Consider the following 26,094-nt stretch of genomic DNA (forward strand, 5'->3'; position numbering starts at 1 on the left):
CCGCGAGGTCCCCGGCAGCCCTGGGAATCGACACCTTTCTGTTCCGCTTTAAATTAATCAAACCCAGAGTCCCTATATTAATACTGTGGTGGGAATTAAAATCATGCAACGCATTAAAGATGTAATTTAAAATTAATAACTCATAATTATTTATCATGGCGTATCAGCGGGGCTATGAATTTTCTCGCCCGGCATTCATTTCCTTCCCTTTCCCTCCTTCTCACTCCTCTAATAGCTGCTGGACCATTATGAATATCTGCCAGAGATTTTTGGGAGATGCTGAGCTTAAGATAAAATGTTTCTAATTTTTTATTTTTCTTTTTTTTTTTCTTCCTGCCCCCGAGTATTCCTTGGGGTGGATGGGAGGAGAAAAGCTTTGCCGTGCTGAAGAGGAGGAGGATGCTGAGCCTGAGGGTGTTCTCAGTGCCTAAATAACAGTGCAGGTTTTGCCATGTGTCAGTGGCTTCTAAAGAGATAGACAGTCCCTCCCTGTGTGCCCAGCTGGCTTGGCCATGGCACCCATGAAAATCCCAGGAAAGGCCTTGGGAATGGTGAGGGTTTTCCATCTCCACTCTGCTTTGGAGAAACGTGGGACCATCATGAGCTTCTTTGCTGCCCTTCCCCACCAGTGCTCTGAGGGGAAGCATCACCATGAAGAGCAAGATGGATGAATCCCTATGACCATCCTCCACAATGCTCCTGTTCCCCCAGCAGCCAGGAGGGACAACTCATCCATTTTATAGGAAAAACATGGAGAAAGCAGCGGTGAAATCAAGGTGGGAGGAAGAGAGAGAAGCCCAGCATCCCTCCAGGTCCTGCACTTCCCTGCCTCTGTCAGCGAGCTGTGCTGGCAGGGGAATCAAATCCCAAACAGCAGCTGTTGAAAGCTCACAGGAGAGGGAAAAAAAAAAAAAAAAAGAGGCAAGAGCAGCTCTGTCTCTTTAAAAATAAATAAATAGATAAAGACTAAAAAAATGCAATAAGTATATGCAAATGTGTTGAGCCGAACATCGCTGTCTGTGAAACAGATGAGGGAGAAAGTGCTTGAAGCTAGAGAGGAATGAGGCAGCCAGCGCTGACCTCGGGGTTAATAATTTTTACTTCTCCATCTCATTCCGGGAGGGAGGGAGGGAGGGAGGGAGGGAGGAGGCGGTGCGGGAGGGAAGGGCTGGGGAGAGGAATGGTGAGGGGAGCCAGCAGTACCTGGAGCTGGTCCCACCCCATGGGAGCCAGAGGGGTTGGGGGAAAGGGGCTGGTGCAGTGTGGGGCTGAGCCCTGGTGCTCAGAGAGTGGTTTGCAGGAGGCGTCTCACAGAGAGGTGCAGAAAGCGTCGGAAATCCAGGCTCCAGCTCTCCTCTGGATGAGGGTGGTCACTGGGAACGAAATAGCGCATTAAATACCCCGAGTGTTGTGACTTTAGCAAAGCCCTGTGGCCTGTGTGGGGCAGCTCAGCCTTGCAAAGATGCTGGCACCTGGTGGGTGATGATGGAGGGGAAATGCTGCCACATCACCCATCACAAAAGTTTCATAAGCTGGCAAAACCTCTACTGGGAAAGGGCTGCTTTCCCTCAAATCAACGGTCCTTGATGGAAAACCCATCCAATGCCAAATTTCCACCAGCAGCAGCAACATCCCTCATCCCATGGCTCCTGCTGGACTCCTCTGTGCTGCACCCAAAGGTGACCTCAAAAGCTGGTGCACCAACAAGGGTAAAGCCTTGATGTACTTATGGGTATAAATAATTCTTACCCCCTCTAGTATTCCATCAGGCTGCTTGGGTGTTTTCTAAATGAAGCCCTAAATTTTGCTGGGATACCTGGGAAGACACAGCCATAGCCCAGCGCCCAGGATGGTGCTGCCACGTTTGCTGATCTGCACCAACTGAGCTCATTAACCAGATCAACATTCCTGCTTCCTTCCAACCCAGCCTGAGTTTTAGCTACAAAGCCCCTAAAATTTCACCCTGAATGTGAGTGGATTCCCTATATTATTATTTCTAAGCTTGGTGGGTGTGCAGGGGTGTCTGGTGTTCACCACGTCCCCGGGCATTTGGAAGCACATACATTTTTCCTGCTTTCCCCCCATTACATACAACCCTACTACTCAAACACTGAATTAAAGGAAAGGCCCTTTCATACCACAAATAACCCCAAAACCTCACCTGCTGTTGCAAATGGGGGTGAGAGAGTTGGCACTGGGGCAAACCCCACTGTCCTGCACCAACAGTGCCCCAAACACATCTCCCTCTTCTTCCCATCTCAGGAAGGCTGAGCCCCCCCAGGGCTGTGGGGTGTTTAGGATCTCACTGGTTTTATGGGCCCTCCCAAAACCCAGACCTTCTCCTCTTCAGGTCTCCCCACATCCCGTGTCCCCACTATTCCCACTGGAATGGGACAGTGGGAGCAAGGGCACCCCATGTGCCAGTGACCTGGGTAGCTGTTGTCTGTCTCCATCCCTGCAGGATCTGGTGTTCCCTGGGGGAGGATTGAAGACCTTGGGGAGCTGCAGAGGGGAAACTCAGCTCTTCTCCAGGAGATGCTTTTTGCCAAGGGAGTAACTTGGTGGAAGGATGTAGCCCAGACCCTCCTGGGCCAGGCTCTCTGCATGGCCAAAATCAACAACAGGGCCAGATCCCTGGCAGGAAAGTTGATGTTTGGCTCTCACTTGGCTGTCCCCCACCTCTGCAGCCCCCTCACCACCCTGTCACCCCCAGTCCTCCTTGCCTGCCTGCTGAAGGCAGCATCCTTGCTGCAACCTGGCAGCCCGTGCAAGCCTGTGACCCTCCCTGCATCCCACCCTGCATTCCAGCCTGCATCGTTCCCACATCCCTCCTCGTGCAAGACTGTTTACCACCCTGCCTCCCTCGTTGTGCCAGCCTGAGTCCCACCCTGTATCCTTCCCTGCATCCCTCGTTGTACAAGCCTGAATCCCGCCCTGTATCCTTCCCTGCATCTTCTTGTACCAACCTGAATCCCACCCTGTATCCTTCCCTGCATCTCTTCTTGTGGCAACCTGAATCCCACCCTGTATCTTCCCTGCATCCCTCATTGTGCCAGCCTGCAGCCCACCCTGCAGCCCACCCTGCATCCCTCACTGTGCCAGCCTGAATCCCACCCTGTATCCTTCCCTGCATCCCTCACTGTGCCAGCCTGAATCCCACCCTGTATCTTCCCTGCATCCCTCATTGTGCCAGCCTGAATCCCACCCTGTATCTTCCCTGCATCCCTCATTGTGCCACCCTGCAGCCCACCCTCCATCCCACCCTGCGTCTGTCCCCACATCCCTCCCCATGCTAACCTAAGCATCCCCTCCCCAGGAACCCCCACCCCCCATCATTTTGCATCCTCCCAAATCTCACCCAGGTCCTGACCAGCACCCTCACAGCCCACCCCCAGCCCCTCCCATCCCCGTCCTGCTCGACCGAGCCGGTGACCCCGCGCCCATCACCGAGGCGTCAGCGGTGCTCGGGGCCAAGCCGAGGAAGCGCCTCCTCCACCCCCACGCTCGGGCGCTAAATGGAAGCGGCAGATCGATCCCGAGTGTGCCAAACTGACACGGAGGCTCATTAGGGGTTAGTTTTCATCCTCCTGCTCCCTGGCAGCCTTCACATTATCCCATAAAATTTATTTACTATTTCATGAATACATAAGCAGCAGGCAAACGCCGGCTTTTTATATATTTACACTGTATATATTTCACGGGAGAGTTATGTGTGTCTCTGAGGCAGAGTGGAGGGAGCGAGAGGGGAGCAGGAGCAGAAGGAGAAAGCAGCTGTGAGGGAAGAAGGAGGAAAGCAAGCCGTGGGGGAGGACGGGGATGGAGCATGCCCAGCCACCGCTGGTGCGGGGCGGGAGAGGCGGCAGGAGGAGGGGAGCAGCTCGGAGCATCCTCTCCTTCGGAGCATCCTCTCCTCCAGCCCACCCTGCAGCCCCAGGGGCTGGGGATGGAGGCAGGAGTTGGAGCGCAGGGTCTAGGGGGACCACGAGCTGAGAGCGTGGTGAGGACCATGCACTGAGGTTGCCAGGAATGCCCCCAGCACTCTCCAGGTGAGGCCAACCCTGCCCAGCCCTCGAATCCTGTTTATCCCAGCAACGCTGTGGGACTTCTCCTCGTCCCAGCTGTGCAATCAGCATCACCCCACAGTGATTCCCAAACCAGTGCTGAGGGTGCAGTGAGGGGCTTGTGCCTGTGCTGGGATCACATGGAACCCCAGTGGCTGCCACCTCAGGTAAAATCTCCCCCAACACCTGGCAGCAGGTTCTGCCCTGCACCCCAAGCCAGGCCGAGCTGGCTGGATGGGCTGGAGTCTCCTTCAGCAGCTGACTCCCACCTCTCCCTAAATATGCTCCATATTCAGGAATCACTCACTTAGGAGTGTGTCAAAGTCCTGAGGCTGTGGAATCACCCACGGTTTGTTTTGGGACAGAGGTGATAACAGAGAACCAGCAGACACAGGACTTCATTCATAAAGCTTTGGCTTGGCAATGTTATATATTTCTCTAAAATCCAGTAGAGATGTTTCTATTAACCCCACGAATTGCAAGAGGCTTGTTTGCAATCTTGTTTGTTTTTCCTCATCCAGCCTGGCTAGAGGAGGAAGATCCCTTTCCCTCCTCACAAGGTTTGGGCTGTTGGGGTTGCCAGCACTGCAGAAAAATAGTTCAGAGAGGGGCAAATAACCTTGTTTTTGGTCTGAAGTTGTTTGGGTTAACTTCTGAGCAATAAACTTGGAGAAGCCTGGCTGCATTAATCACTGAGGCAGCTGGAATACGTGGGCATGGATTTATAGGGTGCTGGGAAAGCTCAAGGTCACAGCAATGTGTGTTGGCACCCATCACACCTCAGGGATGGTTTCAGGCTGCAAACCCCATCCTGTTTCACACAAAGCACACGGGATCACCCCCACAGCCCAGCCAGGAGCCACAGTCCAGGGCCACTTGGTACTCCCAGAACCAGCACAGACCTCACCCTGGTTCCCATCACCCACAGGAGCACGACACAGCCACCTCCATCCCAGCAGGAGTGGATGCGGGGAATTTAGAGGCAAAGCCAGGAAAGCACTTGGAGCACCAAGCAATAGGTGGGATCCACAGAAACCCCTTCCTGCTGGCCCAAAATCCACTTTCATTCCCTGTTTCGCATGAGAAGAGCCAGGCCCTCCATCGGCAGGAGTGGTGGCCACCTGTCCCCAGCACTGCTCCTATGGTTCCATTTGGTGAAAACAGCAAAGGATCATCTCCCCCCAGGCACCTGCTTGCATCCCAAAAGCACAGGAGCACCACAGTTAAGGATGTCTCTGTATGTTCAGACCTCTCTGCATTCATGGAATTTGGTTGATGTTCAGTCAACGGGGTCAGAAGGGGACAAGGGGAAAGGGACAGCCCCCATCCCTTGGGAATGCAGCTAGAGAAGAGCAAACATCCCCATTTCCAGAGTGGATGCAAGAGAAAAAAAAAAAAAAGAGAAAACCATTGTGAGGGTGTTCATTTTAACTGTTCAGCCACTTGTAGCCTGATGCCATTAGAGAAAATAAATAGGTAAGAGCCACTCGAATGGTACGTGCAAGAGGAGATGGGAAGAGAGACAAAACAAGTGCTGGAAGACAGAAGGAAACACTATGGCTTTGAAGAGAATCGAGGAGCTGGAGTGATGCTGCTGCCCCAAGCCCCCACTTCCCAAGTCTCTACAAAGTTGGTAAAACTCCCTTTAAAAGGCTGTGTGGGGTGAAGCCCCTCACCACGCTGCCCCCTGTGCCATGGGGATGTGGCACCCCGGTCACCTTCCAGCTGCTGGGGCAGGGAGGGAGGGCTGGGGGATGGATCCTGCTGCTTCTCCCCGCTGTCAAAGCATTCCCTGAGCTCCCGGTGCTCGGTGCCAGCGCTGTCCCCGGCTGGTGATGGACGAGGGGAGCTGACACAGCCTGCACCGTCTCTGCAAACGCCGCTCGATACCTCCTGGAGCGCGGCCATTCATACCCCGTGATGGATGCGGCGATCAAGGGGAGCGGCCGCGGCTCCTGCCACCCCCTCCCCTCGCTGGGAAAGGGTGTAAATTTGGCAGAACAGCTTCACTAACCTTCGGTTGTTTATTATCTGGGGCTTGCTGGCACTGCCGCAGCCCTGCGCTGGGAATGCTGGCTGTGGCCCCACCTCAGCCCTGGGAAAGGCAGGTTGGAGCTGCCGAGGGGAATTCCTCACCTGGAGGAGGGCTGGGAAGCACAGGCCAGCAGAGCGTGGCTATCCGAGCACAACTTGCCACAGAGAGGGGTTTTTTTTGGAGGTGTCCCGTTCCTCTGGCACAACTGAGCAGACAGAAGCCCCCCTGTGCCACTCCTCCAGGTCCCCATCCCCTCAGGCAGAGGGGCAGCAGGGGCAGTGCCTGGCAAATACCTGAGCTCCAAGTGATTCCTTAAAGACCCTGTGTAAGAAATCGGTCCTTGGTCCCACCTCTTCATGCCACTACCAGGTGTGGGGCCTCACAGCCCCCAAACCACCCCAATTCCCCCTTCCTCTCACACACAGCTGCCCCAGCAGGACTCCACAGCTCTGCTGCAGAGGGAGCAGCAAAACGGCTCCATCCCCTGATTTCCCACGGAGAAAGGAAGGGATTTCTGCCCTCAGGCTGAGAGACAAATGCATGAATGGGTTTTCTTTGCAAGGCACCCACTTTCTTCCTCCTCCCCACCCTGTATTCCACCCCAGCCCTATGTCAATCACCAGTTCACCAGGATATTGCATGAGGCTCTTCAGGCACCAACTAGCCCAAACCTGGGCTCCCTTCCTAAATATCCACGAGCAAAAGAGGTGGAGCAAAAGGCACACACAGCTGGGCAGCAAACGGGGCTGCAGCTGTGCGGGAAGGGGAGATGTTACAGGAGGAAAGGGGAAAACAGGAGGAGTTGCAAGGAAGGCACAGTGCCAAGGGGGTCAGAGGGTGGGGGAAGTCCCGGCTGAACCGAGAGGCACCAACTGGCTGAGGCTGCTGCTGGCGAGGGGTGATGGAAGAGGAGTGGCCCCATCTGCTCCTGTGTCCTGCCGTCCCTCCTCCCGGCGCTCTCTGGCAGGCATGTGCTCCTGACAGGCTGCAGAGCTATTGATGCCATTTGCCTCTGCCCCGGAGGCTTTTTGGTGATGGAAGATGCCTGCATTAACGCGAGGGGAAGCAGCAAACGTCTGGAGATAAAAAAAAAAATACTTAAAAAAAATAAATCAGGCGAGTTCAGGAGGGGGATTCTATATCGCTGTGCTGCTCTGGCGTGGAAAGGGTTAACCACGGGTTTGCTCTGGGAAATGGGCATCTGGAAGTGAGACACCAAGAGCAGAAGAACTTCAGTCAAGCAGCCCACGAGAGGAGCGATGCTGCGAAGCTGCTCTGCTTGGTTCCCAACTATCCCGTCCATCCCAGAGTCTGGCATCACCTCTCCCTCCCTGCCATCAATCATTTCTGCACTGCCCTCACCACAGCCACGGCTGTGAGGAGCCAGACAAAGGGGGAAGATGGTTGTTCCTCCTCTGGAGACCTCACAGACTACAAGGAGCGAGGGTTTGGTGGCAGGTCACAGGATTTAGTGCCTCGGAGAAGGTCCAGGGAGATGTAGACGCTGCCAGTCACCGCTCCAGAGGCAGCTCCTGGCTCTGTGCTTTGATCAAAGCCTTCCTGGAAGCAGAGCTGGGACCACTCATCTCTGCAAGGGTGATTGGCAGATTTGGGGCTCAGAAATCATGGAATTGTTTGGCTTGGAAGGGACCTTAAAGACCATCTTATTCCACCCACCCTGCTATGGGCAGGGACACATTCCACAGGTTGCTCCAAGCGCTGTCCAACTTTGCCTTGGACACCTCCAGGGATGGGGTAGCCCCAGCTTCTCTGGGCAACCTGTGCCAGGGCCTCCCTACCCTCACAGGGAAGGATTTCTTCCCAATATCCCATCTAACCTTGCCCTCTGGCAGTGGGAAGCCATTCCCCCTTGTCCTGTCACTCCATGCCCGTATAACCAGTTCCTCCCAGATTTCCCAGTGACACCAGGAGAGTCCCCGTGTAACACACCCCACCAGTGTAACAGCATCATCCTTCAACCACCTTGACCCTTCCCAAGGATCAGGTTTTCCCAAGGCCATCACTTCCAGTGTCTCCCCTTCTCAAAGCCAAGAGATTGATGCTAAACCCCACAGCACTGACCTGTCCAGTTGCCTGCAGTTATTTTTCCAGTGGGAAAGCCCTTTCCACGGCCAGCCCAGCCTCAGTGGATGCTTCAGACATCAGCTGAGGTGCAAAGACAGCTTTTCCCCCACAGTGCCCATGTTTCAGGCAAGGAAAGAGAGGAGCAGCTGGTGCCAGGGAGGTGACAAGGGCTCCCTCTCCCTGCCCTTGTCCCCAGCCCCGTGGGAAAGGTGTCTTTCCCACGGAAGGATGCACCAGTCATGGGGGGAGGGTATTTCAGATATCAAACCAAAGAGCTAAATGGAAATAAAGAGATGTTCCCAGGTCACTGAAGTGGCTCCTGTCACACTCCTGCTGGAACATTAATATTTGCCAAAAATAATTTATCTTTGATCAGACACAGCAATATATTTAGTTTTATGTCCATTCTGTATCTGTCTGTATTACCTTGGGCCACTTCTCTCCACTGAGGAAGGGACAGGAAGGGTCTCTCCAGGCCCATGAGCTCCTGGCTGTCACATCCTCACCATCAGGCATTCTGAGGGTCAGAGGGAGCCCTGGGAATGCCACTGCAATCTGATACAGGGACTCCAAGGGAAATGGGGCAGGAGCTAGGCCAGAAATCCAGCATTTCAGATATTCTCATGAAGGAGGTGGAATGCTGCAGGAGGAGCTGCCTAAAGCAGCATGGGAATGCTGTGCCAGGGCAGAGCATGGCATGGTTTGGATTAGGTATAAGGAAGAAGATTTTTACAGTGAGGTTGCTCAGAGAGATGGTACACCCCTGGAAGTGTTCAAGGCCAGGTTGGATGGGGCTTGGAGAAACCTGGTCTAGAGGAAAGTGTCTGATGGTGGAGGGATTGGAACTAGAGGATCTCCAAGGTCCCTTCCAACCCAAACCAGTCTGTGATTCTATGATTTCTGAGCTTACAGATCACCAGGATAGTCCCCAACAGCAGGAAAAGGCTCTGAGCATCCTTTCCCCTGCCATCCCCTGGATCCAAACTCTTGGACTGAGCACTCAGAGCAGAGGCAGGTCCCTGCCTGTCCTGATGCTCCTGCTCCTGGCACCGACTGGGGGGCTTCAGGATCCCCATTTTGCAGCCAGTCCCTATTAAAACATCCTCCCTGTACATCCCCAGGCCCTACAAGCCTCCCAGGGCTGGACATGAGCCCAGCCCATTGCAGAGTCCTGCACATCCCGCCTGGGGGATGCAGGAGGACAACCAGCCTGCTGGGCACCCACTGCCAGCTACCCTGCCACAAACCCAGCAATCCAGTGCTCATTTAAAGAGCAGCACGTTTGTCCACCCTCATCAGGGTCAGATCAGCCACCAAAGCCAGCAGAACCCCTGTGAGTTCTCAGTGCTGGGTTCTCCCACACCACAGCGATGACTCCTCTGTGACCACCTTCACCGTCGGGTTTGGGGACTTGCAGCAGCCCTGAATCGACATGCACAGGGTGACAGGGGCAGGCAGGGCTGCAGGACACCTTCCCAGCTGATGACAAGCCCGTTCCTGTCATGGATTTGCACTTCCAGCCTGTGCCAATTAACGAGGTGTCACCGACGGCACCGCAGTGGGGCCCCGAGCTGGCTCTGCACAGCACCTCCTGCCCACACCCCCCTCAGCACCACACCTCACCCCCTGCAAAGCCCAACCAGCCCCTCTCCCCAGGCAGGGGGTGCACAAATCCTAGAGGGTGGGCTGGAGGAGGAAAATCCAGCCCCAAAGACCCCAAGTGCCAGCCCTCTGGCTCTGCTGCCACCCCCCAGAAGAGATGCCCCAAAGCTGAGCACAGCACCTATTAATTAAAGTGATGCTCCAAAGCAGTGAGGAGCAGCACAGCTCTGCCCCTTGGCACTCTGGGAAGCAAGCAGGGACCTTGCCCAGGGAGGTTCCAGCTTCCAAGCCCCATTTCACTGGCAGAGGCAGAGCTATGAAAGGGGAAGGCTCCAGCTGACCGGGTTTCCTGTGGTCCTGCTCTGACCCACTGGCACCCCCTGGGCTGTGCTGGCTCTGTAGCTGCACACAGGGACAAGAGCAGTGATTTTGCTTGCTGGCAAAGCTCCCAGTTTGTTTATATAGTTTGGGGAGAAGCCCAAACACCACACTCTTGTGCTGCTCCTTGCAGGAGTACCTCACCAGCACTCCATCTATAACGTCTACCAAATAAGCCAACGGACACAACAACTCAGTGCAACACCACAGACCTTGCTGGAGACACCAGAGGTGCTCATTAGTGATTTTAAAATCATGGTGAGACCCACCAAAACCACCCAGAGGTGGCAAGAATCATGTTCCAGCCCCCAAGCCCAGCCCTGCACATCCCTCATCCCGGCTAATGCCACCAATGCACACCACCTGGATTACTCTGCAGTTTCTTCCCTCGTCCAATTCATCCTTCAGACATTCAGAGAGTCCACCTGAGGTGAAAGACCATCAGAAGATGGGAAGCCTACAGCAAAGCTCAGAGCTTGCAAGACAGGTTGGATGGGGCTTGGAGCAACCTGGTCTAGTGGAAGGTGGCCACGAGCAGGGAGTTTGAACAAGATGAGCTCCAAGGTCCAACCATTCTATGATTTTAAGACCCATACTCCCCTTGGTTGAGTTTTTCCCCCAAACCAGCTGTAGTTGAATGTACAGGGTGGTCACAACCCAGAAACAAAACTCAGAATATTCATGACCAAGGCACACACTCAAAGCAGTCAGGAAAGGTTCATCGAATACATTCAAACAATTAATACATATGAGAACATTGCAATTCCCCTCTTTGCTGGTCCACAAACAGAAAGAAGCTAAATTCATTAGATTAATATTTGTTGAGACTTATTAGTTTAGCTCTAATTTCATGATCAGATGGCATTTTCAGGGGGTTGAAAAGCAAGCTCTGAAGATTCATCGAACCTAAACCACAGCATTAAAGAGAAAGCAATTTAAAAAATTTCCAAGAAGAAACCCTGTTGCTGGTTTGCTTCTAACACTGTTCTCCCACCAACTGGGAAATCAGGCACTTTTATTCCTCACTCAATCTGAGGCCCAAGCTCAGGCTTTTTAATATTAAAGCAAATTAACAGCTTCTCCAGACACCCAGCCTTCCCAAAATGGGGGTGCCTTCTGGCTCTGATGGTGGCCACCTCTCCACACCGCCCATGAGACCTCAGAATAAGGTCCAGATGCTTTAAAGTCACCTGACTGAACTGGATGAAGACAACTGGGCTACCTGGAGTGGTGTCATCAGTGCAGAACCAGAGTGACCCCAACTCCTTTGTGCTGCAGCGAAGCAGAGACCTCACACCCGAGCTGAGGCTTCCCTGCATTTCATTACTTGGAGACCTCGTTCAATAAACCCAGCAAGTGCGGTTTGGGCATGACAGGAACATAAACCACGGCTGCTGACCCCGTCTCCATCTCTGTTGCTCCATGCATGAAGTCCTCCAAGCCCCCAGAGCTAGAGAAAAATATATTTCATCACGAGGAAGGCTTCGTACAGCAAAAAGGGCTTCGGTGTGTGCATCAAGGAGCTGGAAAGAGCAAAAAATGCTCAGGGTACGGTTGTCCAGCAAAATTCCTGCCCCCAGACAGCTCCTCTGAACAGGGCTGGATGATGGAGAGCTCTCCCAGCGTGGCCTGGAGGTGATGGGGAGAACCTGGTCACATCCCCGAAGGCAAGCTGGGAAGGGCACTCCTCTTAGAGGTAATGTCATGCTTCATTCCCTGCTCCTTAAGGAAACTTTTAGGGAGGCAGAATTGATTCTGAAGTGTGATTATCTTAATTAGGGCACTGAAAAAGCCAAGGGCCGGGTTCTCAGCCGGTGGAAGCCACGGGAGAGTTTTGGTGGCTTTGCACCAGCTGGGAGAAAACCAAAGCTCGGGTGATGCCAGGGACGTTCCCGGGGCTCCGAGGCACCACCGTCCTCCCGCGCCGTTGTTTGCCTTGGCCACAAGCCCCCTCTTCTCGCGGCTGGAAAGGTCAGCAGGGCCCCGGCGGAGGGAGGGCAGGATCAATCCCGGGGGTGACCCCTCGCCCCGGGGCCGGCGCTGCCCCGGGGCCGACGCGCGCCCAGGCAGCTGCTGGGGGCTGACCCCCGCGGGTCCCCGCGCTGACAAAAGGCCTATCTTCTCTCCGCCTAAATGATTTAAATTCTAATCAAACATCATTTATAGCACATCTCGGAGCCGTCTCCCGGGAGCTGGTCCCACGTGAGCCGTTGCCAGGGCAACCGGGGGGTCTCATTTCAGAAATGTCAGATTGCATTATTGTCTTCACACTTCTCTGATAACCCGGTGTCTCTCCCTCTCCTGCCACCCCCTACAACCCCCCCCCCGCGCCCCCCCAGCAGCCAACCCCCACTCTCCTCACCGCCCCGCTCCCTGGAGGAAATCACCGGCTCCGTTTCATTCCTTGCCCTGCCGGCACCACCCTCCCAAGGCAGGGTCCCCGTTGGGCTCCGCCGCCTGCTCGGTGTCCTGTTATTTTGGATGGAGAGGAGAAGGAGGGCTGGGATTGTGTTGAGCACGCTGGGAGGGAGGGGGAGAAGCTCACATCATCCCCCCCTGCATTCCTTGCCATGCCATGGGGCTGCACAGGGCTACTTGCTGGCTCCCAGAAATTAAAGGGAGAACGGGTGGACAAGGCTCAGAGCAAGATTTTTGTCTGGCCAGGGGAGCTCCACTCTCTTGCAGCCTTCACAGGAGACCTTCCCTCCCCAGGGTGTGTCCCAGCACATCTAAAGCAGGTTATCCTGCAGGATCCAGCACCACAGGACACTGCAGCTCCTCCTGGAGGCAGGGTGAGCACTGGGGCTCACAGCCAGGTAAGGGACCCATCCAGGAAAGGGCCCCATGGACACCTTCTGTAGCATGGCTGCTCCTCCACTCCATGGTCTTCCCCTTGGAGGAAAGCGTCCCCTTCCAGTGGAAGGTGTACCTGGACATGGCAGCAGTGCTGGAACTGGATGGTCTTTACAGTCCTTTCCAACCCAAACCATTCCATGATTCTTGGAGGGGCTCACCTTGATGGTGGCAGCTCAAACCCTGCGCTGCAAGAGCTGCCCGGGAGACTGTTGGAGGAAAAGAAGCTGCACATGGAGGGAGACACCTTTGCACAGAGAAACTTCTGGCCTCAGGCACCTTCCAGCTTCCCCCCAGCTGGGCTGGCTCATGACTGGAGCTCCAATCCCACAGATGAGCCTGGCCAAGCTCTCCAACCAGCCCCGCCTCCAGCAAAGCTGCAGAGCCCAGGTGAACCCTCTTGCTTCACTGCTGCCATGTAAATGACATTCAAGAGTTCTTTGATAATGACCTACAAACCACCCAGCCGAGGCAGGACCCCCCTGCACAGCACCCAGGGGGATGAAGCAGTCAGACAACTTCAAATCACCAGTCAGTTCTCACTGAGGTGACACTGACCCAAGCACCTGTGTGACACAGCCAGGGGCAAGATCCCAATCAGGCAAGAACAGCCACCAGGAAAGAGCCTGGACACCTCACACAGGAGAGAGTCACAGAACTGTTAAGGCTGGAAAAGACCTCACAGCCCCATCTCTCCCCAGCTGCACCTTCTCCTCCTCCTGATGGTCACTCCACTCCCTCTTGCTGCCGTCATGGCCAGGACATGCTGCTTTCCCTTGGAGCACCAACAAGCCCCAAGGAACCAAATCCCATTTTATCCCCTCCCCTATATAAGCTCCAGGCACATGATGTGTGACTTTGGGATGGTCCTGTGCAGGGCCAGCAGCTGGACTCAATGATCCTTGTGGGTCCCTTCCAACTTGTCACATTCTGTGATCCTGTGATTTTCTGGAGGCATCACTGACTCATTGCAGCCAGCTGTGCTGCTCTGGCCCCCCTCCACGACTCCAAGACCCACCTCCACCCCCCCAGAGGTCCCTGCTTCCAGCTCCCAAAGCCAGCCTGGTGCAGGCTGTTTCCTACAGGAGCTGATATGCCAGCGTGCATATCAGCTGCTCATCTCTCACGCCATCCCAACAGCCCCAATTTCCCCATTTTTAACCCCATTTCCCTGCATCCCGCTGGAAGGCGATGGAGCAGTGGTGGTGTCATCCCCACAGTCCCCAGGCATGAGCCCATGTGTGCTGTCCCACATCCCTCCATCCATCCACCTGCCAGGCGCCTTGGCTGCCTGATAAACCCCTAATGAACCTCCCAACTCTGCCTCTTCCCAAAGAATAAACCAGCCCTGGCCCAGGCGGTTAATATTTAACTGAATAAGGGCCATAAATATGGAAAATGGGACTTTTAATTAAATAAGCAGCTTTTAAAAGGGCCCTTGGGCCGAAGAGGCTTTTGTTTAAATATGATTGATTTGACACGTCCTTTCCCTCCCGCTTTCTCCTGCTCTCTCCCTCTCCTGCTTGGTGCAGGGATGGGAAGCACAGTCTGCATCACAGTCCTGCCGTGGGACCCTCTGCCTGCCTGCACCCAGACAAGCTGCCTGCCCCCCAAAAGCCTGCCTGTAGCCTCAAGCACACAGGTTTGGGGGTGTGGGAGTACTTGGACGGGCAGGGACAGCCCTTCAGCTCAATCCAACCCGTTTGATTTTAAGATCAAAAAGGGAGCAGAAGGTTTCCCAGGGCTTCTGAGCTGCCCTTGCCCACCCCAGCTGGTGAAACCAGTGATACTGGTGACCCTCAGGGTGGGATCTGACCTCTCCCATCACACAGCTATGTGATTTTCCCCATGTAGGACACAGCAGGTCCCTTACAGAGGCAGTGGAGGGGGGAACTGAGGCAGGGAGCAGGGAATGACCTGCCAGGGGAAGGGACTTTGCCCAGTGCTTTGGGGCCAGATTCATCCCCCCAAACTTCAGCACACACACACATAGACTTTGGCTGCAAAAGTGCAGTAAAAACAGGTTTAATAACTTTGCTGTTCCTTGACATTTGGGCACTACTTGCCGTAGCAAGCGGCACTAATTACTTCTCAGTTACCCAGGCGCCGCGGTGTGAGGAGAGCAGGGGCTTTATGGAGTGCCAGGGGCTGCTGGGGGGCACCAGGATGTTGCCAGACCTGGGAAGAGCCTGGGGAGGTGCTGGGGTGCAGGTGGCTTTGCCTGGCCTGGCAGTGTCACCCTGTACAGCAGGCAGTGCCCTGGGCTGAACCAACGGCCGTGACCCACCGTGTCCCCCCCGAACCACAGGGAGCATCGTCAGACCTGGCTCTGCAAGAAACAGGAGTGGGAAGTAATGGGAGGCTCAAGGTCAGAAATCACTGGGAAAAGCACCAAGCAGGATCCTTACTGTGTCATGACATGGACCAGAGCTGCAGCCACATCTGCAGGAGGGGAGAAAGCTCCAAAGGGGCACAGAGAAGCTGGGAAAGGATAAGAAGGATGTCCCCAAAGCTGAATGGCCTGAGGCTGGGGGACAATTAGAGATCAGGAGAAGGGGCAGCACGTGGTGGCTGGTCCCACCTGGCAAACACCACAGTGAGGGTCACTCTCAGCTGGTTCCTCCTGCGTTTTCCATCCATGGTTCTCCCCATCCATCCCCCGCCGACGCCGCAGGCCTCGGGCTCCCTTCACTCAGCGCTGCCATGGCAGGTCTCAGCTGAGAGAACACACAGTTAATTATCTCCACAAACAACTCGGGGGAAGCAAAGTATTCCCTGGACCTGGACCTGCTGCTTCGATGGGATTTCCTGAGTGAGAATGTGGAAATGGGGGGGAAAAAAAAGGAAGGCATTAATTTGGAAAAGAGCAGGTTGGGCTTCACATCGCTTCTGGGTGTCCTTGGGCATGAAAATGCCCATCATGATGTGCCCAGAAGGATGGTGTTCTCAGTCTGGAGTCAGACTGTGCTGCTGTGGGACTTTCTCCTTCAGAAAAGGCCAGGTGGATCCAGTGGGATCACCAACACTTGAGGCAACCACAGCTTCTCCCTGGGTCTGAGCATCCCCAGTGCTGACACAACTGATGGATGGTGCCCAGGTCCAAAGCCTGCTCAGTGCCGGGGTCCCCAGAGGTCTTTGGCAGCAGGCAGGACTAGCATCCATCAGCAGTGGCACAAGGAGAGCTGCTGGCACCCTGGTGTGACTCCAGGTCCTCTGTGACACACAAAACATACTGCAAAACGACAAGTTTCTGGTTTCAGAAGTTAAACTAAACCTCATGTCTTAACCTCGTGCTTCAGGAAGCTCACACTTCCCCATGGCATCCAATTTGGGCTCCCTGACTTGGATGTCACCTCCCAGCCAGGATCCCTCCTGGAGAGCAGCTTTCTCCTGAGCTGCCTTCCACCTGCAGTGACACACCCTAATTCTTCAAACCCATCACTAATCATCTTGTATTTCCCCCTTAAAACACACAAGGCACTGCCTGGGTTAGTTTGTGATGAACTGCCCCCCCTCTCAGGGCTCCTCTCTTCCAAAGCCCCCTCAGGCACCCCCAGTTTTGGGTGCCCACTCCAAGGCACTGCAGTGTCCTCATTTTTCTCTCTCTGAAACCTGGCCACGTCTCAGCCCTGGTGTGCAGCTTCTTATCCACGAATCCTGGTGTTCCCTTCATCCTTGGTGCCTAAATCCACCTTCTCCAAGCCCTTCCCTCTGGGTGCCAGTGCTGCTGGGAAAACAAGGGACATTTCTGGAAGGGGCAGCTCAGGAGATGGAGCCTGAGACCAGGGGTTTCCTGGCTCTGCCCCTCTCCTGCTGGAGCCAGCTGAGGGTTTTAAGGTTTTCAATGTCTAAACAACCAATTTGAAAAGCAGAGCCCAAACTTTTCCCACCTGGCTCCCAGTTAAAGATGGGAGAAATCTATAACCCATGTTTGGGTTGGAAAGGGGATGTCCCTGAGCCACTGAGTCCACCATGTGTGGCTCCCTGTTGTGGTTGTCAGCATGAAACTTGGAGCTTGGTCCTCAGCTCCTCCGAGTCCTGCTGATCTCCATGGGTGCTGTGGGTGCTGGTGCCGAGGGGTCCCAAAATATCCCACCTCAAACCCAGCTGAAGTGCTCGGCCCTGACAGAATCAGTGGCATTTTCGTGGATTCAGGCTCAAATTAACCTCATGTGAGAAAAACAAACTGGGTAGGTGCATCACCCGGGAGGTTTGATGCCACAGGCAGATCCGAACACGGGGCTGCTCCTGGGGACTTGAGGCAAAAAAAAAAGCTCCTCGTGGCAGTGCAGAGATAAAGATTTTTTTTTTTTTTTAAAGGCATGTGGTTCTCATAAAGAAAAAAAAAAAAGGGGGGGGGGAAAGGCCCCATGTTTGCAGCCAACATGTGTAATCTGTTGCAGCCCTTGTCAGACAAAACAGTTTTGCCGTAAGACAGCGATTCCCAGAGGGGAAAGGGGCGAAGTGAAAATACTTTATCAGCTGCCTACATATGTAAAGTGGTACCCTGGTTGAAAAGCAAAGCCTCTTTCCCTTTGAAAGCTGGGAAGGGAGAGATGGGAGGCGACTGCCTGAGAGCAGGGACAGAAATGACACAGGCACAAAGCCCAGCGCGGCAAACCCCAGGCCCTCCCTCCCAAAACACGCTTATCTCCCCATCAGCCCAACAGAACTACCTGCCTGTGGCAAAGATGTTATTAAACAAACAAACCCAAACAAACCCCAGACGTGATTCCGTGTGGAAGACTTAAAATACACGTGTGGTTTTCAATGTACAGAAGCTGTCGTTTAGTTCAGATGCTAAAAGCGGGTTCCCGAGTCCCCGGGGTCAGCAGGGAAGTGTCCATCGCCCCAAGTTCCTCTTCCACCAGGTTGGGCGGCTTCTGAGATGAAGGGAATCACATCCCTGCCTGGGTTTAAGAAGTGATGCTCGGGCAGGAGCTGCTGGCAGACAAGGGTTTTTTCCTCCCGCTCTGAATTTAAGGTCTGTTTAAAAGGCTGGGAACACCGAGAGCTGGACCCGTGGGCATAAATCAGCCCTGGGGTTCACAGGGCGGGTGGGCGGCACCGGCAACAAGTGTGCTGGCTGCCGAGTCCTCACGGAGGCTTCTCCTGCTCCATCCATCAGCCAGAGACCTGAGAAGATGGAAAGAGAATTAATCCCATGTAGCACCTCCCTGTCACCACCGGCGAGACAGCGAGGGGCACTGGAGCCAGGCCGGGGGGACACCAAGTGCCCGGCTCCATCCCGGGCACATCCAGCGGGATGGAGAGCCCAGGAAGGGATGAGACACCGGGCCCGTGAATGCACAGAGGCAGGAGGGAGGTAAGAAACCGGATGGGGGGAGGAAGTGGAGCAAAGCAAGGAGAGAAGGAGGAGAAGAAAGGGAAGGAGAAGCGGCGGTGGGGGGAGAGGGAAGGAGCAGGCGCGCGCGTGCCCATCTGGGCGATGCATCACATTGAAATTGTCCCGCATTAAAAATTCACCAGCCAGTGAATTTTCAAGGGATTTGTAGTAATTAGATGACAAAATGCTGGCAAATCTCAGGCTTGCCAAAGATGTTACTCAGGGGTCAAAGACTCGACACTTTTGGCTGGGTAATTTGTAAGTGTCAATCACACTCAGCCATCAGAGAGAAAGGAGAGATCTAAGGGCTGAATCCTAACGAAGTCCAAGGCTCCTGCCTGCCGTGGCCCCCGCCGCCCCCTCCCACTGCCACACGGGGCTCCAGACCCCCAGCTGAAACACGAGAGTGGGGTGATCTGGTTTTTCAGTTCTAAAATTAAAAAAAGAAACTTCTTAGTTTTCATTTTTCAGCCCAAATCACTGGCGGGAGGAGCTCCTGCTCTGGTTTGCAGCTGCCTGGATGTGCCTGTCCCATTTATCCTGCTGGGGGGGTAGAATGAGCTGTGACCCCCCCCCCCTCCCAGTGTGATGCCTCTGCAGCCCTATATCAGTTTGTCTGACACGTGGTTAAAATTGCTCCTGGGACAGTCCATCCTCCTGTTTCCCAGGGCTTGCTCAGCCCAGGCTGACACACTGGGCTGAATTCATCTGAAGATGAAATTAAAACAGCTCCTGTCTGCAATCTGCCTGTTTCTACCTCCCCATCGAGTGTCATGGAGCCTCTAGAGCCACCAGCAGCCCCACATGGGTTGTCTCTACCTGCCTTAGCTCTGCTGAAATAACCTGGGTTAATTTAGACCCCAGCAGGATGCTCCCAGCCCTGGGATGGGGGAGCAGCTGGAGGGGGGGTCCCGCTTTGGGTTGAGCCCACGGTGGCAGCTTGTCCCTCACACCCACCTGGAATCTGGGGGAGAAAAGAAATTAAAAGGGTTTCTACTTCATCAGCTTAGAAACCAGACCACAAAATGCAAAATTAAAGCTTTACCCGAAACACCAGGAGAGATCCCTGGCCCTGCCAGGCATGAAGGCTCTGGCAGGGCTCAAGGCTCAGCAGGAGGGATGAGCCTGAGGTTAAGCCTGGGCTTTGCTGCCAGGTTTTTGGGGCAGGGTGGTCTCTGAAAAGGAATGGAATGGCTGTCCAGAGCCCAAACTCTCGTGAAGAGTTTCTTGCCTTTTGTGGTCTGATTTCTAAGCCGATGAAGCAGAAAACCTTTGGATGGACCGAGGGCAGCACCCAAGCACTTCTCCAGCCCCACCAGCACCAGCAGGATGACTGCAAACACAGGCTACCCTTCACTCCAAAGAAGATTTTAGGTCACTGAACGTGGGAGAGGCAGGAGAACACATTTCCCTCCATCTCTTGTGGCTTATAAAGCTGTCCTCATTACACCTGCTAAATCCCACCTACGGTTTGGGGCCATGAGGGATGATCTGAGCTGTAGGGAAAGGACAGGGAGGCTCCAGCCATCAGCTCTAAGGTGCTGCAGCTGCTGGGACATCAACAGCATGTGTCAGACCCCAAGGAAAAACACTGCACACCCCAAACCCACTTTCCAATACACTTAAATAAGCCAAGTCACAGGGAAAAAACCCCTAAAGGTTTGTTTGCTCCGTGCCTCCCAGAGGGCTAAATTTTGTGAGTGTCCTCAGTCCAGTGGCACAGGGAAGGGAGAAGTGGGGAAGGGGAGCAGAAGGGCAGGAGGGAAATCGCCTTTGGCCAGAGCTGCTGTGGTTTATTGGAATCCATAGCCACTCCTTGCTGTGGGACAGCAGGACTGTGCTGTCTGGTAACAGAGCCAAGTGGTGCTCTCCAGCCATTGTGCTGCCCTATATAAGGGAGCTGAGGGGACTGTAAACGTGGCTGTAGGTTCCTCCTCAATTTAAAAAGTCATTTAGCAGCTGCAAAACACTGCCTGGTAGCAGCCAGCCCTCAGAGGGGCAGCCTTCCTCCAACTACTCAGCAGCTGCACCTCCAGCTTCTACCCAACCTATTTAAATAGCCTGAACCATGGACCAAGGTCTGCAGAGAGGCTGTTCCATGTTTTTCTTTATCTTCACTTGATCTAGCATCACCTTAAGAAGCTGCTAGAGGAATATTTGTTGGGAAGCAGCAGAGAAGGACTCTGTGACTTCCCAAGTGCCCATCACTGCTGCTCTGTCTGATGTTGGGCATTTGAGAGCTGTTCTCTGAGCAGGGGGTGTCTGTGGGGCACCATCTCCTCCCTGTCAGAGCCTGTTGCCAGCAGATGAAGACCCACAGGCCACCTCACTGCACCTGAATGCAGCTCCCACTGCTGCCTCGTTAGCTCTCACAGGAGAAAATTAACCACCAGCAAAGCAAAACCCAAATTTTAGCTGCGTGAACACGAAGAAAACCTTTTTTGCCCCCAGATCGCCTCTCCCGACTCATGCTGCAGACCTCCCTACTACTGTCCTACTCTCATTCCCCTTGTCTCAGCAGCTTTGCTAAGCCCTGAGCTGGGGATGTCACATGTGGGGATGTGGTGACACTGTCTTCATACCCTCCCTGCCCGCACACACTCAGGCCCAGCAGCCCAGCGCGGTCCTGGGGCTGGGAGAGAGAGCCAAGCCTAATTACACAGCACTAATTATGGACTGTGGAACGTAGGGATCCTGCTCCTGCATGCCTGAGCCTGGCCACAGCTGCCCCACAGCAGGGGAGGTGGGATACCAGCCCTTCTCCAGGGTCCTTCTCCCCACTCCCGCGCTGGCACCGCTTCCCGCATTTCACCGATTCAGGTCACACCGTGCACACAGCGCCTCAGCCAACGTCTGCTCATGTTCTCTCTGCCTCTCTTCCTAGCTCCAGTTTGGGGTGAAAGCCTCCCTTATTAGCCAATTTGGATACCTATTTACTGTGAATTACCGAGCCTGATTATTATTCATGAATGGCGAAGTCTGAAATCTCAAGCCCGGCCATGCGATTTCTCTCCCTCTCCAATGCATATATTTAGGGAAAACAGGAGGCAGCCTGTCTCAGTCACACGGAGCCATGCTCTGGAGAAAGGAGAACTGCACGCTGCCTCCTCGTTCTCCTGCTGTATTTCCTGGGGAGGAAGGTGGTGGTGGAAGCTGGAGGTGGTGGTGTCGAACACTGGCCATGGTGTGACCCAGGGTAAGGTCCAGGTGTGTTGCAGTATTAAGGAGGAGCTCGTGCTCCCCAAATCTCCCTCCAGCATCTCAGTAACAGCCTTTGCAAATGGGGAAACTGAGGCAGCGAGGGAAGGTCTCTGTGGGAGAGCTTTGCTCCACCAGCAGCAACCTGCCTTCATAGAATCACAGAATCATCGAGGTTGGAAAAGACCTCCAAGATCATCGAGTCCGACCTTTGACCAAACACCACCTTGTCACCCAGCCCAGAGCACTGAGTGCTTCATCCAGTCATTCCTTGAACACCCCCAGGGATGGGGAGCCACTTCCAGTGCCTGACCACCAAATTCTTCCTGATGTGCAACCTGAACCTCCCCTGGCACAGCTCCTGAGGCCATTTCTTTTTGTCCTATCACTTATTTGCCTGGGAGAAGAGACCCCCACCTCACCTCACCACAACCTCCTGTCAGGTAGTTGTGGAGAGCAAAAAGGTCTCCCCTGACCACACTGCCTCTTCCCTCTCAAAGGAGTAGCCACCAAAGCACTGTTTTTTTCCCAAGCCTAAACCCTTCCTGCGTGTTTCCTGCCACATCTTGCTCAAGACAACTGCAAACATGCACAGACACCACACTCACTGCCTCTGTGAGCAGGCAAGAAAAGCTGGTAAAGTTGCTGGGGAGAAGGGGATGGCTGTTGACAAACAGGCAGAGAAAATGCTGGAGATTCCAGAGTTCCTGGCTGGAAAACAGCAGGCATGACACAGGGGGATGCAAGCCTGTGCAGCCCTGGCAAAGGGCTGGTGAATGGCATCTCCAGTGTTTTCTGCAAGGAGACAGCCTTGCTTGGCCCTTCAGCACTTCCCAGAGCTCCACTCCGGGGAGGACACCCAGGAGAAAGACTTTGCAAAGGCAAGATGGGACTAGAGGGATGAGAAGAGCTGAAATTTGTGATCTGTAGGCAGGAGCAGTGCAATGGTGATGAAAAGAAACCACCAAGAGCTCACAGAGCAGGATGCTCCCTGCCTGCTCTGACTCTCCTGCCCCCTCCTCCCGTGGAACAGGGAGAAAAACACCATAGATCATGGTCAGGAGTTTTCCAAAGGCAGCGAGTCACTTTGAGCAATCAAAGAGGGCACTGTGGCACAGCCTGGCTCAGCAGAGACATGCTGTCTCAGCCCTGCAAGCAGAGGGGCTGGCAGTGCCCAGCAAAGCCAGGCCCCTTGGATATCCTCTCTGCCTTGCCTTGCCTGCTGTCCCTGTAAGTAGATAACAGCCCACACAGGCCTCTGGCAACAGGCAGCAATGAAGGAGAGCTGGTTCTACATTAAAACCAGTTAACCCTCTCATTCAGTAAAAAGGCTGCATTTGAATAATATCCTAATCCAATTCCAGAGCTGGCCCTGGGGAAGGGGATATGGAGAGTGCCTGGGGAACAGCCACAGCTGTCACAGCTCCTGCTGTTGTCCAGCTCGCTGGGGTCTCACCCTGGATGAAGATGTCACAACCTGCCAGAAGCCCACCAGCTCCAACCTGGGATCTGCACACCCCATGGGGACCCTGCATCGTATCCCAGGGTCCCAGAAGACAGGACTGAGTGTAAACTACTGGTTTCAGCTCTCCAATGGGAAGGGCATGTGCTGAGCACGATCCCAGAGAGACTCCCTGACCCCATCTAGGGTGGCTGTACCCCAGCTCTTGTCTGCAGAGCAAGGGGTGATGATGGGCTTGGAGCTGCTCATCCCCTCTGCCATCAGCACAGCCTGGGTAAACACACCCATCCCAAAAAGGACACCCAGAGCAGGTGAGCATCCCCAAGTGGCCAGCTCTCCCCAGGGAGCACAGGGCAGCTGAGGGGTGACTGGCACACACAGTGACAGCGACCCTGGGGTGCCAAGAGCCAGGAAAGCGAGGGGACCAGGGCTACAGCTCCTCACAGCCTCATTACAACAATTAGTGTGCAATCATTTGGTACAGATACAACCTTTCTGAATAACAGTTATTGCTGAAAGAAACTATTATCCCTCCCAAACAAAACAAGTGCATTTGTGATGGTGTTGAGCCGGAGAAGCACGGCCGAGGTTAAGGACCAGTGGGAGGCTGTTTCCCAGCTTTAACTACGTGGACAGTTAAGAGAGTTTGCATTATTTTATCATTATGATTGTTCCAGATCAGAGGAAAAAAAAAAAAAACCCAGGCAGCGGGGAGTGATGAATTTCCTGCAGACCTACTTAGGCAATCATTTTAATTCAGGGTAATCAGCAGGTATATGCTCGTTTTCCAAAAATTCCCGGTAAACCCGCTGTAATTTTAGGGGTGCCATGTGTGGGATTCTCAATACGTAACAAAGAAGTCTTTGCTGGTGGAGCAGGAATTAACTCAAACAGTTCTTCAGAGCTGTGATCAGCACTTTCATAATTAATGTCCAGGCACATATATATCTGTATACACATACACAGCCCCCCCCGCTCACATCAAACAGATTTCCTTGATACCAAATTGCCCGAAAAATTAACCAATGTCAAACTGCTCAACAAGATAAGTATCATTAAGGGAAAAAGAAAATCTTCATTATGATTGAAGGTACGGGGGGGAAAAAAAAAAGAAACCCTCATGAATGTTTTCCAGCCCGTTTCCAGACCAGGAAATAACATGTTTTAAAACATATCAAAGGGTTAAATTAATTTTCATTAAAATTTAAATTTGAGAAGGCTCCCTCTCTTCTTTCCTCCCTCCTCCCCCTTTGAACGTTTGACTGGCAACCATTTCATATTTCAATCTCGGCAGAACAAATTGAATTAGATGTTGAAACCAAACTCTGCTCTGTTCTCTAAAGCCTACATGCTCTGCTTGCGCTAATCCTTTTCGTCGCCGCTGCAGACCTCAGAGACACTCAGCAAGAAACCTGCCCTGCCACAAAAGACAATGAAGGGAAAGAGAGGAAAAAAAAGAAAAACCAAAAAAAAAAAAACCAACAAAAAAAACAAACCTCAAAAAAATCAGGAAAAAAACCCCCCAGGAAAATCCAACCCCAACCTGCAACACTGCAAAGCTTCGCTTAAATCATGTGCTGGGTGATACACGTGCCTGGAAGGGACCCTGCCCGGCTCCTCTGTGCCCTGTGCTGGCTGTCGGCTGCTGGTTGGTCCTTCACACCCAGGATGTTAAAACATCCCTGCTAAATATAAATCTAATTTAGCTAAGGGTAAAGTTTCCCTGCAGTGATCACCCAGTGCAGAGCTGCTGGGACCGGTGATGGTCAGGAGGCAAAGGCAGCGGGGAGACGCAGAGGGAGTGGGGATGGGAATGTCACTCATCATTGCTAAGCAAAAAAAAAGGGGGGGAAAAAAACATGTCACCACTGCAGGTGACACACTGACACCTCCTTTGACAGCCCTGCTTCTACACCTGTACCTCAGTTTACCCATCTGCAAAGGGCAGGGTGGATGCACTAGAGCTGCCATAAGGGCTGAGGGTTTTACACTGCAGCTCTGCAGGGATCCCAAAGGGGTATCCCTGAATTTTGTGGGAGTCTGTCCCCTGAGCCAGCACCCCCAGGCCCCAACAGCAGGAATGTCTGGAGTTGGGGTCTGGGAAGCCCCTCAGTGGCAGCAGCAGGGCTCTGGAACTGCAGCACAACTTGGGGGACCAGCACGGGGTGTCACAGCTCTGGTCACTGAGCAGGAGTGCTCAGCCTCCTCCTGGGACTGCAGGAAGAGCCAGGGAGCCTCAAGCCCACCAGTGCCAACCCCCAGGTCCCGTGGGAAGATGGGTTTTGGGAGAAAAACTGGCAAGGTCACATTTGTGCCCCAGAAGAACTGGGACAGGACACATCTGTGAGCACAGGGCTTGCCTGGCCTCTGAGCAACACTGCATGTCCTGCCCCTTCTGTGCTGCTCTGTCCCTCCCCTCCTCAATCCCTCCCCAGCTCCACCCTCGGGCTGGAGAAGGTGTTAACAGCAGGTACACCTGGAGGGATCCTTAAATCAGAGCTGCTCCGAGGGGACAAACATTATCTGGAAGGCCCAGCACTTCCTGCAGAGGCACTGCACGAAGCAGGCAGTTGTTTAACCCAACCTGGATTATTCCCGTGGTCACCTAAGCACCTTCCCTTTCATCAGGAGGGCCCCGGGGCTGTGCTCGTGCCCGGTGCCGGCGGCAGCCCGGGAAGGCACGTGGGTTAATGGGTTACTGGTTGGCTCCAGGGCCAGATGCGCCCGCGGCTCAGGCGGCCAGCGGTGGTGTGAGCTGAACAAAAGTCTGGTAATAAGTAAGGTTATGAGCACCCCACTGCTTGGTGTATTGGGCACCACCTCGCAGCAACAGGCAGAGATTGCCGAGAGGAAAACAGCCTCTCTGGCAGTAACATGCATCTCACACACACACACACACACACACACACACACAGAGTGATGTGCATCTCACACACACACACAGTGATGTGCATCTCACACACACACACACACACAGAGTGAGGTGCATCTCACACATACACACAGAGTGATATGCATCTCTCACACACACACACACACAGAGTGATGTGCATCTCACACACACACACAGATA

The 26,094-nt window shown here is 53.9% G+C and overlaps 2 protein-coding genes across 3 annotated transcripts in view; both read right to left on the bottom strand.

Moving 5' to 3' along the window:
• Positions 1 to 15,654, bottom strand: part of LOC113993758 (otoferlin-like) — a 22,206-nt gene extending 6,552 nt beyond the window's left edge. Inside the window, exon 1 of the mRNA XM_039382850.1 lies at positions 15,596 to 15,654. Coding sequence (XP_039238784.1) covers positions 15,596 to 15,654 — 59 coding nt within the window. The remainder of the gene's footprint in view (positions 1 to 15,595) is intronic.
• RBM19 (RNA binding motif protein 19) overlaps positions 15,010 to 26,094 on the bottom strand; it is a 68,284-nt gene continuing 57,199 nt past the window's right edge. For both annotated transcript variants that reach the window (XM_027715642.2, XM_027715640.2), the window contains exon 25: positions 15,010 to 18,150. The gene's annotated coding sequence lies outside the window, so the exon portion shown is untranslated. The remainder of the gene's footprint in view (positions 18,151 to 26,094) is intronic.

Source organism: Pipra filicauda, unplaced genomic scaffold (genome assembly GCF_003945595.2).
Source record: "Pipra filicauda isolate LSUMZ 115617 unplaced genomic scaffold, ASM394559v2 scaffold286_size1242794_pilon, whole genome shotgun sequence".
Lineage (NCBI taxonomy): Eukaryota > Metazoa > Chordata > Aves > Passeriformes > Pipridae > Pipra > Pipra filicauda.